Source organism: Centruroides sculpturatus, unplaced genomic scaffold, assembly GCF_000671375.1.
Source record: "Centruroides sculpturatus isolate CEXI.00-Female unplaced genomic scaffold, Cexi_2.0 scaffold66, whole genome shotgun sequence".
Lineage (NCBI taxonomy): Eukaryota > Metazoa > Arthropoda > Arachnida > Scorpiones > Buthidae > Centruroides > Centruroides sculpturatus.
The window spans coordinates 931599-948998 of NW_019384408.1; the positions used below are offsets into that span (position 1 = coordinate 931599).

The 17400-nt window shown below is 31.9% G+C and overlaps 1 protein-coding gene across 3 annotated transcripts in view; it reads right to left on the bottom strand.

The window, feature by feature from the left end:
- Positions 1–17400, bottom strand: part of LOC111618956 (sal-like protein 1) — a 71646-nt gene that overhangs the window by 39594 nt on the left and 14652 nt on the right. For all 3 annotated transcript variants that reach the window (XM_023360585.1, XM_023360584.1, XM_023360583.1), the window contains one exon: positions 5064–7447. In XM_023360585.1, coding sequence (XP_023216353.1) covers positions 5064–7365 — 2302 coding nt within the window. In that variant the 5' untranslated portion in view covers positions 7366–7447. The remainder of the gene's footprint in view (positions 1–5063; positions 7448–17400) is intronic.

Consider the following 17400-nt stretch of genomic DNA (forward strand, 5'->3'; position numbering starts at 1 on the left):
TTTTATAATTAATGACAACCTAAACAAAGATGTACTAAAAGAATTATATGATTTAATTTCATTAATTTCATGATGGTATCATAAAAATCATTAATTTTTATGATACCATCTATGAGTGTGTCTGTTGAGTGCAGTTTTTCAACCATGAAGTGAATTCATACATTCACAAGGAACACTTAGTTGGAGGAAAGATTGTCGTCACTAGCCTTACTTTCGATAGAAAAAGAACTTTTAAATATGTTGATGGAATCAACAAGTGACTTTTATGACAAAGCAATTAATGACTTTGTGGAAAAAAATCACCAAATAGAGTTAATTTATAGAAAAAAAAAAAAACAAGTTTTTCTATAATTGTATTATGTCAATTTGTATTATGTATGTATTATTTATTTATTTTAATTTTAGAATTAAAATAAATAAATTGTTTATTTTTGTCATTTCCAGTATTTGTTTAAAATTTTTATGGAAATGTGAGGTTCCAGATAGGTCCAAACTGTCACAAAATATGCAAAAAAATGGTTAATTTAGAGAAAAATTTAGTTTAAAAAAAGATAGGAAAAAATCATTTGTAGTCGGACACCCATTTGTTTATATCAACTGCAACGCAGAAATCATAAATTGCTGAGGGAAGTCGTCCTATGATTAATGGAAGATCAAATTCATCTTCAATTTTGACTTTTCTTGCACTCCAGGTAGGAGTCCTGTTACACTTAGTAATAAGGGACCAGCCACTCAGAAAGCATGATTGAGAAAGAATGACCAATCAAAATAAACGAAAGAAAGAACAGAGATTGATATAATCCCCAACAATCAAGGATACCTGGCACTCAGTTAGTTAATTAGTGTTCTGAATAACCAAAACACCGTGTATTAATGCACAAAAAAAATTCAGTTTCTCATCTATTGTGCCAACCTGTAACCCTGCCACTTCAGACTTAAGCCGTGTCACCGATGCCAACAGATGTAGTCTCCCCACCTGTCTTTTAGACATGTCAATGCCACTGCCTTAGGACTACCTTCAATAGACGATCAAAGAATCTCAACAACGCCCAGGACGTCCAAACAGCTGATTGTCCTAAAGCAAACTATTTTGTACATAGTATAAGTTTATTTTACGTTAAAATAAACGGTTTTTGTTAGATACTTGTCTCCTCCGCCACCACTTGCATACGAACGGACCCTAGACCATCACTGATAAGCAATTAATTGATTGTCCTGGAAGTCGGCTTCTTACAAAACACAACTTCCCTATCATTAAATGTCACAGTATGCCACTGCAATCAAGTAAGTAAAGGTAAGTGTAATTATAATCCAAAATACCCTATACAAATTGGGTTAAATGAAGCATTTAAGGATACATATGACCAACTCAAGTTAAGACTCATCTAAAAAGATAAGGACCTCATTTCTGGTGAATGGTGTTACAATTGTGGTGTGTGTGTATCCAGAATCAATTAAATTTAAGCTCTCTTAAATGTCTCGTTGTTATTTTTTTCATGTTGTTTTCATTATCTGTATATATTCCTCTCTTCTGTCCTTGTTCATAAGTTAATTTTCAGTAAATATTAGAAATTCTACATATTAATGTCAGATTTTTCAAGTGGCCATATGTTATAAAGTCTATTTTGACAAAAATATTAAATGTAGGTAAAATTTTACTCCAATTATTTATTTAATTATTTAGTTTATTGTTTACATCTAACTACACACTACAGTCTGACAGTTCAAGCAATTTTATTGCAGAATATATACACAAAAATATGGTAAATATGTGAGGTTCCAGATAGAGTCCGATCCCATTATTGATCACCCTAAAAACGTTTAAAGATAAAATAAAAAGGAAATCGTAATGAATAAACACAATACAAAAGTAAAAAGGTGGGTCTTGAGTGCAACTCCTACACGTATTAAGCAATAGATCAGTATCAGGCCAAAGAGTTCAAACTTTGACACTGATGGTTTGTATACAAAAGATCAAAGTTAAACTGAGTTAAGAAATGAGGAGGTTTGATGAAAAGAAAATGTTGTGTTCAATCGTTAAAATTCCAAAATGTCAGGAAAGAGAACGTAACCAAAAATACAAGCACAAATTTTGAGTTCCATCAACATCTCCCAATCAGAGTCAAAGGATGGTGTCAGGTTGAACATTTAAGACAGATCTTTCTTGTGACCCAATCCAATCTGGAATTTTTTATTTCCACCTGGAAACACGGGAGGAAACCAATCAGAGAACGATGAGAGGGAATCAGGACCAATCAGAGGAGAAAAGTTTGGGATAAAATCCGTTAAATAACCCAGATTTTAAGGTTGAAATGCAGATTTCAGACAATGTGTGCCATCCAAAGTGATCTGTGTCTCTCTTCTTGGCTTGTGTAGTATCTTCATTGCCAAAGTTTCAACCTTCATTTTGTCTACGCCATCCCGTGACACTGACACTGCCCCTGGGCCCCCAACAAATCAATAACATCATCTCATTAGACTAATGATTTTCATCATAGGAAACAAGAAGAAATACCATGTAAACTTTTCATATCTAAAATAAACAAGTTCCATTTGTAAAGGTATCTGAGTCAGTATCTCCTATACCACTGCCCACAGTTCTACACCCCTCGTACATCCCAATGCAAGTTTAATGAACTCCCCCTTCTGGATCAACAAACCCACAAACACCACATGACACAAACTTATTTCTATCTTAATGGAAAGGAAAATTATATAATCACAAATAGTTAAAGGATCATTCTCAGAGATAATGATATTACACAGAGAATTGATCGCATCTAAAGAATTATTATGCTGCATTTAATTTACATGTGCACTGAGGTTTGAACTAAAGCAGAAAACACATCAAATTAAACAATTTTGATATTTTTAATCAAGTAGTTCTTATTTGTTTAACAGTATAGTGCAAAGTTTCACATTATAATTGTTTTCTGTAAGATTAATGTATCTTACAAATAATTCTAGTTAAATGCTTTATTTTTATTTTATGAAATTTATTTCCACACATTATTCTCATTGCTTTATAATTTAATTTTGGTATCAATATAAAAATATTTATATGCTTATGAAATAAGCAGCCATAAGTTTTAACTTCTATTTATTTTTCCTCTATAATTTTAACCAAATGTTAATAATATTTCTATGAAAATTTATTAATCATCATTTAGCCACAGATAAAACAATACATACAAATGTATTTTGTTGTAATTAATCTTTTACAATAAATCTAAATATCTGTTCAAATAAAAAATATTTACTGATTGGTAAACTATAATGTGCTACATTCTGAATGAATTAAAAGAACTAGGTAGTATTATTTTATTGAATACTTAGCTCATAACAGACTATTATTAATACTTGAAAAAATATATCTTTGAGTACAAATCAGGTCTTATTTTTCTTACCAACAAATGTTTTCCGCTCCTTTGATAAGCCTGCTTCATGTCTGTCAAAGACTGTAAATGTTGATGTTCTGTATTAGAATTTCCACTCAAATGATCACTCAAGCAGACATTCCAATATAGAATATTGACATTTAGAATCTTTGACAGACCTGGAGCAGGCTTAACAAAACAGCTGAAAACCTTTATTGAAAAGAAAAACAAGACCAGAATTGTACTCAAAAGTGTGTTTTTCAAGTATATAATTATTATTCTGGCATAGATTCTATTATAGTTATTAATATTATCAGAAATACCTATATAAGAAGATCACTATTCACAAAATGATGAATAATAATCCTTATAGACCTTTTATCCTTTATGAATATTGTCTATATAAGAATATATTATAATAAATTTATTTTAATAAATAAAAATGTATTTTTATTCTTTCTAAATCTTTAATAACAAATCTAAAAATATAAAATAATTTGCATATTTTTATAATAAATATTTGCAACTCTTCCATTCCAACATTCAGAAAAAATAAATTAAATCAAAAAATATAACTCCAGCAAATAACTTATTTCAAATGCTTTTGATCATATTTAAAGCTCTTTCTCAGGTAACATTACTCAGAACAATATGAGCATCAAATGGATGCAAAGAATAGGACATAGTTCAAACTGAAGAATGTTACAAATTTGGAATGTATAAACTGTCATATGTAGGGACATAATCCTAACAAAAGATGTTATCATGTCTAAAACTTCATTACATGAGCATGACAACTGTGTGGAGTTAAAATAAATCACTTTTATGGAGTTACATGGTTTTGATTCAATTAGTGTTTCCACCTTTTCAAAATTGCTGACCCAGAAAATAGGTTTGTTCCAACACAAGTTCCTAACTGGTTTGAATTTGAAACCGTACAAGGCATGCACAATGTCATTTTACATCCAAGAACTGAATAATGCACATGCCAGTTTTAAACCAGTTAGGGACTTGTGTTGGAACAGACCTAATATTTGCCAGAGATATTTGCAAGTTAGAATTTTAAAAGTACATTTTCTGTCACTCTTAGCCTAGGGATAAGATGAGAATAAGTTTGGGTGGGGTTGTGAAGTTAAAGTGTTTAACTGTTAAAATAAAATACTCACAAATATTTTTATAAATTTATTTTGTTTTATCATAATTTCACGATTTCTATGAAAACCAGACAAACTAATAATCAATCNGTTAAAGTGTTTAACTGTTAAAATAAAATACTCACAAATATTTTTATAAATTTATTTTGTTTTATCATAATTTCACGATTTCTATGAAAACCAGACAAACTAATAATCAATCCAGACCATGAATTTAAAAACCGGCCTGGTGGCAACACTATGATTCAATTGATTTATGTTATCCAGTTTGGTCTGGTTTATATTCAGAAAGAATTCAAAAACATTTATTAAATTTGATAAGTGCTCAATTAATTAATTTTACTTTGTTTTATTTTTTTTTATATTTGACATTACATTTATATAGGCAAATCTGAAAATTAAAGTTTACAATAATGTAAAAATCAAAAATCTTACGATATATTTTTCAATAATATAAAACAATTTAATTCTATATTTAATAAATTAAGTATGTATTAAAGTAAGTTAAAGATAAAAACATCTTAAATCATACCTTTATTAGTTCTCTCCATAAATAATTTTTCTAAGTTTCCATCTTGAGTAATTTCTTGATAGTTTGATTTATTAAATAAATTAGATGTCAAATTATTATTTTGAGAAAGCATATTAATTTTAAATTGTCTATTCTCCTCAAATGTATCATTTTGTTTATCCTTGCTTAATTTAATACTGGTTTCAGAATTTTTATGTTCATCAAATACTGTAGAAAATGATGATTGTAATGTTTCTGAAGCTTTTAACTCAGATGCACTGTCAGGTGAAGAATCTTCATTACAATCTAGTTTGTTCTGTCCCATAGAATTTAAAATACATGTAGCAGCTCTTTTCAAAAAGGAGACTAACTTTTTTGGTCCATGGGCACTTTTCAATCGACTTTTCTGTCTATGAGCACGCCATAATAATTCTTTTCGATTACTATCTGAATGAAAACGAATGACATGATGTCGTAAATTTCTTTTCTCACTAAATCCCCTTCCACAAATTTTACAGGAACATGGTTTTATGCCAGTATGTACTCGTTCATGTCTTTGCAGTGAAAATACACGATCAAATATTTTAGGACAAAAGCTACATTTATACACAGGTTTATTTATTGGAACTTTATTTAAGTTTTCCACTGGTGATTTAGCTGATGTATTATTATTAATTATTTCATTTATTAAAGAATGTTGAGAATTTCCAAAAAATGGCAAATTTCCAACAGTTAGGAAAGGATAGATATTTCCTGAATATCCTGCATAAATTTGTTGTATCATTGACCAATAGGGATCTAGTTTATTAAAACCGGAGACTGATGGTGTTTCTTGATTAATCTGATTATCTACTTGAGAACACAGTGTTCCAAATGGTGTTAGAAACAATCCTGGTGTTAAAGATAACAAAGAATTTGTTTCAATAGCTTGGTGTAATTGATTATGTATCTCAAGCTGTCCATCACATTTAAAAATTGCACCACATTTTCCACAATTTTTTTCTTTATTATTGCCATGACCTCCTACATGATTATGAAGAGTATCTAGTGCAGAAAATACATTTCCACACAGACAGCATTTATATAAAACATAAGACTGTTTAGTAGTAGGATGAATTCCTTCCAATTTAGTAACTAAAACTGTTTCATCATCAATTCTAATGTTATTTTTCAAATGAGATAATTCCTGTAATGGAAAATTTCCATTAGATAATGAATTTATCAGTGGAAAATTTATATAAGGAAACAGAGGTAAAGAGTTTAATGTTGGATTAAGACAATTAGATATCAAGTTACTTTTTGAAATTGTTTCGCATTCTTTATTTTCTATTATTGTGTCACCTTTATTTTCTAAATTTTCAGAATTTGATGAATTAATTTCATCTTTATCAGTAATATTCATATCTATTTCATTACATTTATTAAAATCAGAAACTTCAAAATTATTTATTTCACTCTCAGATTTTGTCTCAACCATATTTACAAATTTTTTAGCTTCATTTTTTGACATTGAATTTTCTTCAGAATTACTTGTCAGAGTATTTTTATTTGCAATTACTTTTTGTAATATACTTCCATTATGAAAATTTGTTTTTTTGTTCAAACAATTTGTATCAGATAAATTTAAAAGTTGAAGAAGATTCTTATTTTTGTTTTCATCAATTCCATTTTCCATTACTTGTTTATGTGAATTTAGAACTTGAAGATCAATAAGTGTATTGGCAACTTCTAATTCACGAAGAGCATCAGCAAAAAAATTATTTATTCTTTTATTTTTCCAATTAAAATTGTTATTTTTTATTATATTCATGGAATCACTTTGTTTATCTGATATCTCAGCAACACAAACAGAATTATTAATGTTTCCATTGGAAATAAAATCATAAATTTCACTATCTGATTCACTGGTTGAGTGCACTGGTTCCTGAGTTGGAAATAAATTGTCTTGCAATGAAACAATGTTTTCAATCACACAATGGCAAAGATAGAGATGTGTTTTTAATTTTCTCTTATTTTTAAAAGATTTTAAACATAGAGAACATTTTAAATCATTATCTATTTTTGTTGTAAAAACATGACATTTATCATGAAGTTTTTCATCTTTAGGTATGCTTTCTTCATGAACAGCTTGATTAGATTTGTTTAAATTATATGATTCTTTTATAGTATTTAAATCATCCTGTATATTTTTTTCTTCAGTTTGTTCATTGCTAATTAATTTTTTATTGTCACCATTTGTTTGATTAATGTTTTCTTGTATTACTGCTGTTATTGCAGTATTTTCCTTAAGCATACTGCTTTCACTGTCAAATTTTTCACTCATTTCACTTGGTTTTATAATCAATTATTTTAATCATAATTAATTTCAGTTTGAAATATTAAGGAAATCTTCTATTTCATTTTATCTGAAAAATCAAAATATTAAATTTAATATCTCCATAACTGAAGATTTTTTCAATTAAAGTGAAATTAGGTTATACTAAATATAATATTAAATCATGTATAATACAAATTACTTCTACAGAAATTTAAATTAGAATTTTATGCTCATTTTATAAGCTCTGTATTTTCCTTATAAGACTGCCCATAAATTACATCCACATATTTCTCAAAATTTTTACTTTCCCTCCCCTCCCCTCCTCTAGTCCCAGTTCGTTCAACTTTCTGTAACTCCTTCCTTTCTCTAGATATCCAACAAAACAACCCCTCTTAAAACCTTTATCACTTTATGAATGATAGATAACATAAGTAGAAACAAAACATACAAGATACAAACTAATAAAATGCATAAATTGTATAAAATTTAATGAAATAAACGGACTCTTTATAAATCTCTTTTTACTCATTTGTTTACTCATTTAGCTATAAAGAGAAAAATAAAAAAAAGGACATTAGCTAATTACATAATGAAATTCAAATGGAGTTTAAAAAATAGCAACAAACTGAACCTTAAAGAAATTCCAGGATATTCTTTTGTAAATTCTAACATTTTCGATCTGCACAGGAGATCTTCCTCAGGATTCTCTAAATTGGAATGTGGAAATGTAATGTTTTTAAGAATTATTTGAAAAAATATATAAATAAGAATTTTTTAAAGAATTCTCTCAAAGTTTTTTTTAAAAAAAATCTCTTCAAAATAATTTTTTAATTTGACTGTTTCCTGTGGTATAAGGATTGCCAGGAATCCCTTCCTCTTTGAAATTAATGCAATGACTGCTTTTTTCAGATTTGAATATTTTGAGAGCTTCCAGTGTCCTTATTTGGTCGTCATGCTTAGATTGTCATATGATAGAAGCTTGGTCTAGATGGGCTTGAATGTCTGCAGCATACCTGACCATTGTATGCTGCATACCTGGCTAGGACGATGTTGTATTTTCCTTTACTAATATCATACTTGTGTTCTGCCAGCCTTACTTTGAGTGATCGTGTAGTGGCGCTGATGTACTCAAGATCACACTCGAATCTATTGTCTCTCAGTGTAATCCTATAAACACCTGAAACCCTAAGCATGTTGATGTTGTCCTTTCTGTTTCTGAGGATGTTATAGATAGTGGGAACATGCCTATATGCTAATTTATCACCTCTGTAAAGGGCAATTTCTTTATATAAGCTTTTCATGTTGTGGTTATAATCTAGATCAAATCTGAATAAAGCAGCCATTGCATTAATTTCAAAGAGGAAGACAATTATCTTACGCCAGGCAAAAAGAACAGTCAAATTAAAAAATTATTTTGAAGAGATTTAAATTTGATTTAATCAATTTAAATTTATTTTAAAAAAATTTTTTGAGAGAGAGAATTCTTTAAAAAATTCTCATTTATATGTTTTTTCAAATATTTCTTAAAAATGTTCCATTTCTGCATTCGAATTTAGAGAATCCTGAAAAAGATCTCCTGTGTAGCTTGAAAAAGTTACAGTTTACAATAGAATATCCTGGAATTTCTTTTAAAGTTCAGGTCGTTGCTATTTTTTAAATATATTCCAGGCTTGCAGAGTTTGAGCTACAAACGGAGTTAGTAGAAAAGACTACAATTAGTGGAAATTCTGGTTTCATTAATTCTGACATTTAAAAAAAAAAGCTAAAACTATTATAAACTCTAACTTGAAAATCTATTAATTATAATTTATTTACTTATTTAATTCTACATATAATCTGGTAATATAGTTGTCAACTTTCAAAGATACAAATTCTGAACACAGTGTGAAAAAAACACTAACTTGAAATGTAACGAGAGACAAAAAAACCTACAAACTAGAGAAAATTTTTTTTTGCCCTTGATGATGATGATGATGATATAGTCAGACGGCCAAGTTAGTTAAGATGTCAGCCTACTGTTCTGAGAACCCAAACCAAACCAGATGAACAACCCCAGAAGTTTTTCTGTTCCAGATAAGGGACCATCCATAAATTACGTAAGGGCGATTTCGGCCATTCTAGACCCCACCCACCCGTGTAAGAAACCATAATATTTTCTTTGATCCCCTCCCCTTCCCTATCTTACGTAATATTTTATAGAAAGATTTTAACCAAAAAAATTTTTTTTATGAAACCCTAAAAACCTTAGGTTCAAAATATATAATTATTAATTAGTTAATTAATATGTACTATTATTTATAAAAGATTTTATGTGAACAAATTTTAAAATATAAAAATTTAATGAATTTGAATGAACAATTTATTTTAAGAACTTTATTTTTTAATTATTAACATTATTATTATTATTATTATCATTAATCAACGTCATAATATTTATTTTTATATTAATTTTAATTTTTGCAAAAGACGCAAAAACTTTGCCAGATCGACTAGCTAGTGCACGTGTAAACAGAAACATCATACAAAATGAAACAAGAGAGAATAGAGAGAAACCACATTACTTTGCCATATAGATTATATCTTGGCTAAGGTCAAGAAAAATAACTACATGCTACTAAAATGTGTTAGGTGCACTGGGGAATAAATCATAAAGCTTGTAAAACTCTATATAATGAGACAATACAACCAAAGCTACTTTACCCGGCCTCTGGCTGTGGTCATGTAACTAGTAAAAATTCAGTAGCAAGTAAATTACTCTCTTTTCAAAGCCAGTTTGACATTAGAATTTCAAAGTGCTGCAGAACTATTTTTACTAATGCAGAGCTCCTTCCTTTACCACTATGTATTGTAGAAAAGGTTCTAAACTACTACATCAGAACTATCTATGGCTGTTCATATCCTACCACATTGCAATTACCCTACTATCTCTGATCATCATCCTGTAAACAAGGTTATTTGGTGTCATCTGCTTCCTCCATGGATAATCATACAGACATTAATATCTACACAGATGGGTCCAAAAGCTCCCTTCTTGTTGCTCAAGTATCTGTATCTTCCTCCAAACTGACATATTTTGCCAAAAATATGTTAGAAGGTACAGATACATCCCACATACCTCTATCTTTCAAGCTGAAGAAGATGCTGACTACCAAGTTGTTCAGTGGGCCACTTCACTACCAAACGAAACTCTGTCTATCAACATTTACAGTGATTCTCAGTCTGTCCTAAACGCTCTATTAAATCCCAACTGCAATAGCAATAAAATCACATATATCCAGCACCATACTAAAAATCTTATAAATAAAATAACTTTAATATATGTTCCTGGTCATACTGGCATACTAGGAAATGAAAAAGCCAACTTTGAGGTTAAGTCAGCTGCAAAGGACACTGATTTGGACTACACTCACATCCTTCTCTCATGTAGCAGCCTTAAAAATTATATTCGTGACAATGCTATGCAAAAGTGGAATTAGTAAAAGTAGTTGAGCAGTAAATCTGGTAGAATAACAAGACTTTATTTTCCTAGTGTTGAATGTAGGTTCTCATCACTATTTAGAGATTTAATGTTTGCTACTGCTCAACTACTTACTGAGCATGGTAATTTTAGAAGCTACCTGGTGATGTAACCGGGCAGAAACTGCTGCTTGCTTTTGTGCTCTACAGAAAACCTAGACATCGTCGACCATAAGATCTATCATTGTCCAATTTACAATCAAGATAGACTTATTCTGAAATTAGAAATTTTTATGCTTGGTTTCAGGTGGCCATGTCCACTTGATAAGCTTGTTCAGAAACCACTGTTTGATACTTTTTACAAATATATTCAAAAAATATGGAAGAAAAGACTATTTATAATTTCTAATATCTAGTTTTAGGTTTTAGTTTTCACTAAAAGCTGAATACTAATTTTATGTTTACTTTGTATCATGTAATTTGGTTTATGTATTCTTAGTGTTATATACCCATAGGAGTGGTGCACTTATTCTAATAAAAAACAAGAGAGAGAAACCACCGCACAGCCTTTCTCCCATGACAAAAAATGTGTAGAGCATGAATCTGCTAGCATTATTACTCTATCATGTCATATGAGACAACGAGCGTTCTTAAATAGAAACTGCCAAATTGAAGCCAAATTCAAAACGCCACCACTCAACGAGATCAAAAAATAAAAATAAGAATATTACGTAAGATGAGATCTATTACCCCCTACCCGAGTAAGAAATCCTTGATCCCCACCCACCCCAAAATACCTTACGTAATTTATGGACAGCCCCTAAGTTAAGTTCTGTCCCTCACCACCTTGCTGCTCTCATGATGGGTATGATTAATGCAAATTCTCTTAATGCCCAAAGGACAGAGACACCAAAGTAAAAACCACACACAAATTAGTGCCACAGAAATAAAAATAATTCAGATTACAATTAGGGATGCTGACTTCTCGTGAGGAAAAAGGAACAAGCTAAAAAAAACCACACTTCTCATTCATTTTTCAGACCATTTCTAACCAGTTATTGTTCTCCAAACAATCTTTAAAAAAGAACTGACATTCTGCATAGTTCAAAAAATTCTGAAGAGCTAGTGACACTATCAAGCAATGTTCCAATACATGTAAGAATGCTGCAAATAATACAACTAATAAAACTCTAATTTAAATAATACAATTAATACTCTAATGAAAATTAAAAATAATGTCAATATAATAAATAAAATTTTAAAACACNACTTTTTTAATAAATATATGTCATTTTTTTTATAACTATTGGGTTTACTGTATTTTGATGAGTATAAGTCGCTGTCAAGTATAAGACGCACCTCTATTTTGAGACAAAAAATTTAGAAAAAATCTTTTTTAATGGAATTGTCTAAAGATGCATTTTATTCGTTTTTTTTATTCAAGAATATGACGGATGGATGAATCGATACCTTTATTAAACTGAAATAATCAGTTTAATAAAGTTTAATGGAATTGTCTAAAGATGCATTTTATTCGTTTTTTTTATTTAAGAATATGACGGATGGATGAATCAATACCTTTATTAAACTGAAATAATCGTCATTTCTTAATGTAAACCAGAAGTGACGTGATGACAGTCGACAGAATATGACGGCGATGACTCGTGTGTCGCTACTCTAATAATCTAGGTACTCTAGCCATTCGGTTGAGGGACCATCTGCTTAACGGACCCTTGCACAGGTTGGTCCCTAGAGTGGACCACTACTATAGATAATTTCACTGTAAAAATGGTTATCTGTCGAGTATAAGACGCACCATGATTTTGAGCCCCAAAAAGTAGTAAAAAAAGTGCGACTTATAATCGTCAAAATACGGTATATATTTATAATATATAATTATTGGGTTTGTTTATATTTGTAAATACAGGGTGGGCCAACAAAAACGAAACGGCAGAGTTATTGTGTTTGTCCAAGCAAATCGCTCGGACAGTCGATTTTATTCTCAAGGAGGACATCTTCTGCAATAAAGTTTTTGCGATTCTGAATACAACAGATAACAAAAAATTTTAAAATCTCATTCATTTTTTTATTAACTAAACAAACATTTATTTTGGAAAAGAATGAATGAGTTTTTAAAATTTTTTGTTATCTGTTGTATTCAGAATCGCAAAAACTTTATTGCAGATGTCCCCCTTGAGAATAAAATCAACCTGTCCGAGCAATTTGCTTGGACAAACACGATAACTCTGCCGTTTCGTTTTCATTGGTCCACCCTGTATATAAGAATGCAGAACCACTGTTTCTTCCTTTTGTTCCACCACTCAATCTTCAGTTGAACCCTCAATACCACTAAGTAATGGTCAGCTACAGTCAGCTCCTCTCATAACTTTCATATCCTCCACTATACCTCTCAATCTATCATCATACAAAACAAAATCTATTATACTCTTTTGACCTTTTGTATGATTTTCCCATATGTACTGATAATTATTGGTCTTGTGTGGAAAAAAGATGTTGGACATCCCTAGGTCTCTCTCCACATGGAACTCAAGCAATTGCTCTCCATTACTGTTCACTTGGGGATCACCATATTGACCTAGCACTCTCTCTGACACCTCTCTTCACAACCACCCATCCATTCATTAAAACCATACCTTTCATACTTTTCCAGTTTATTTATGATAAACAAACTTTTTGGTTTATTCATAAACCTGCTTCATTTAACATTCATCAACATTTAAAAAGGTATGCTTTTATGTTATATGCATTCTATGTAAAAGGAAAAGTATGAAAGATATGCTTTTAATGTCAATTGTTTCAGTATTAGTATTAATATTTTAAATTACATCCATTCATATCTACAGTTATAATCACATGCTCCTAAGGGTCACATTCATCAAGATGTATCTTAACTTTTCCCAAAACTTGTCCTTTTCAGCATCCCCAGTAGTATTCAAAGGTATCTTGGTATTTGAACAGAAATTGTGGGAAAAAACTGCTCGGTACTTAACTGAACAAATTTTCAATTAGTAACATGTTTTTATTTTTATTTTATCATCTATAAAATTTTTTACAATAAAAAAAAATGAAGATGTTACTGATATTTCTGATCAAGATCAACAGAAAAGCTCAGAAGATGACGATAAACGCCCTCATTTAAATAAAATTAATATTATCATGTAATAGAGTAATTTTGATTGTGATTGTTAGTTACTTATTGATTGAAAATAAATCATTGGTTGCTTTAATAAACATATTTCTCTTAATAACAAAAAAGAATGATATACTTTTGTAAACTTTTGGAACTTAACTTCTATTAAGTTTATGTAAGATACTTTTGATTTGTTATACTATATAATGTTTTTCACTAGTCCTTTGTTTCATATAGCATGAATTCACATAACACAGCACTTTTTGAAATTTAATTACCGTGTTATACAAGGGATACCTGTATAAANCAAATTTCGACCTACTTCCGGAGCCTCACAACAACATTAAAACTCCCATGGCTAAATCTGAAGTCTTACTCCTTTACAGCAATGGGGATGATAAAAGCTGCAACAAATTAAGGAAAGTAATACAGGAAAAAGTCAAGCCCTCCCATCTCTGCATTGGCATTGAGAAAATTAGCAACATTCCATGTGGTGGACTTGCCATCGATCTAAGGAATATGGAGGATGTCAGAATATTACAAAAATACATTGAAGATAAAATACCCGAGGTTTCTGCTAGAATACCTAAGAAAAGATTGCCATATGTCACTATATGCCAAAATCACTCGTGACGAACTACCTAGACTTATATATAGCCAGAGTGACATCATTAGTCAATATCTCACAGAGGAGGAATTGAGGGACTCGTTCTCTGTAAAGTTTGCCACAGGAAAGAAAAATAGTGCTTACATTAACTGGGCAGTAGAAGTATCGCCACATCTTAGAAAACTGCTGCTAATTCTAGGCAAACTAAGTCTAGAATGGTCTAAATGCAAAGTGGTGGATTTCTGTCCTATTGTTCAATGCTACCGTTGCTGTAGATTTGGGCATACCACCAAAACATGTACACAAATCATTGCAACCTGCAGCCATTGCTGTGGAGAACATACTTTCAAAGACTGTCCCAATAGAAATGACAAACCCACCTGTATCAACTGCAAGACCCTTAAGAAGAACAAAACCAATCATAATGCCCGTGAAAGCTCTTGCCCAGCTTACCTGAAAAACAAACAAGAAATAATCTCAAGAACTGAATATGGAAGAGATTGACAACTCTAAAATTTGTTTTCTGCAAATCAATCTAGACAGAGGCATTAGCGCCACATCTCTTCTCAACACTCAGCTCAGTAATTACGATATCATACTCACGCAAGAGCCATACTGTATCCGGAACACTCCCGCTTGTCTACCGAAATACTGCAGCACTTATCAAAGCACTAATGGTTACCCTTGGGCAATGAACATCATTGTCAGCAAGGACCTTACTGTCCTTCACCATAGACATCTCGGCAGCGAGCATATTGTTTGCAGTGACGTCAGCACCAAGTTAGGAAGGCTTATTGTGGTTAACATCTACTGCCCACTCAGTGATAACATCAACAACATCCTTTCTAAGATACAAAATATTATCAACTGCTTCCAGGGGAGAACATCATCATTGCTGGAAACTCAAATTCTCACTCCCCTTGCTGGGGAGTAATCAGCTTGACAACAGAGGTAACATTCTTGAGGATTTCTTTGCTTCTAATAACCTTTTAGTCATCAACAACCCGTTCTCTCCACCTACTTTTACCTCCAGCAGAGGAAAAAGCTGGATCGACATTATGTCATGTTCCACCAACTACCAACCCCTCATCTCTGACTGGAAGGTTCTCTCGGAAGACTCTCTTTCTGGGCACTCTTACATCACCTTCACCTCCAAGACACCCACCTATCCTAACCGCAACAGAAAGTTTAACATCTCTCGTGCTGACTGGCTTGAAATTCAACGCTATCTCACTACACATCTTGTAGACTCCAACAACCAGAATATAGACTCTACTTGTCACTCACTGGACACCAACATACAGCTCATCTCCAACGCCTGTGAACTCTACATTCCTAGGACTTCCCCTAAAGGAAGACAGGTCCATGGTGGAATCATATCCTTTCCGACCTTCAAGACCAACAACCAACTCCGCAAAATATACCAACGTACTTTCATGGAACCCAAACGATCTACCCTCAGAACTCAATACCTTCAACATCAACGGATCTACAAGAAGGAAATTAAGAAATCCAAGCTCAAATCCTGGCGTGACTACTGCTCCAAGGCCTCTAATAATCCTTGGGGCTACATCATGAAATTATGTACCAACAAGCTACGACACAGTCACATTATTTCTACGACTAATATTAATGATACATATACTAAAAACCTGGAGGAGACACTTCAGGCCCAAATGGATAACTTCTGCTTTAGAGACCCACCTGAACTGGACAACAACTTCCATAGTAATATTAGAAACAACACCCATGATAATATAAATACTGCAGACATGCTGCCATTCATTTATGGGGATATAAATCACATATTCAACACTCTCAAACGAGGTAAAGCCCCTGGTGTGGACTATATCACAACAGATATTGCCAAGCAAATTTGGAGACTCATTCCCGATGCCCTACTACAGATTTTCAATAGCTGTCTAGAGCATGGTATTTTCCACAAAGCCTGGAAAATTGCCAATATTATACCCATTCCTAAACCAGACAACCCTGATGACTACCGCCCAATTTCTCTTTTACCAGTAATGGGAAAGGGCTTGGAAAAACTAATTAATAACAGACTCATCTAACATGTTGAAAAAGGCAATTACCTCAGCAACCACCAATATGGTTTCAGACCCCAACGTTGTGCCCCCAAGCCATCAACACAGTCATCAGCAACATCAAGTCCTTACCCAACAACTATAAATACATCCTAGGAATCAGTCTACATATCTCCAAGGCCTTTGACCATGCCTGGTGGCCTCTCATCTTACAGCATCTTAAAGATATCAACTGCCCTTCTAACCTATACAAACTTATCAAAGACTATCTAAATGACAGAGTGGCCATCCTCCAATATGGCGATCACAAGTGTGTGCGGAAGGTGGAGTGTGGCTGCCCACAGGGCAGCCACACTCCACCTTCGCGGCCCCACCCTATGGAACATTGCATTTGATTCTTTTCTTAATGAGGACTTCAGACAAGATTCCATCACAGCTTATGCCGATGATGTAATCCTACTTATCGGCAGTAATTCCAGAGCAGGGCTAGAGCACAGAGCAGACTTGGTATTAAAAAACATTTGCACTTGGGGAGAAAACAACAAACTTAGCTTCAATGCTCACAAAACCAAGTGTATTATGTTCAATAAACCTCGTAGTAAAAATTTATATGCCCGTGTCCCAACAATCAAGATGAATGGCAAATCTATTAGAGTAGCTAAATCTTTAAAATACTTGAGAATTACTCTAGACCCAACTCTTACTTGGACCCAACATATCAAGAACATTGCAGATCGAATTGGACTTATCTTTCATACTTTTGGCAAGTACGCAAAAAATAA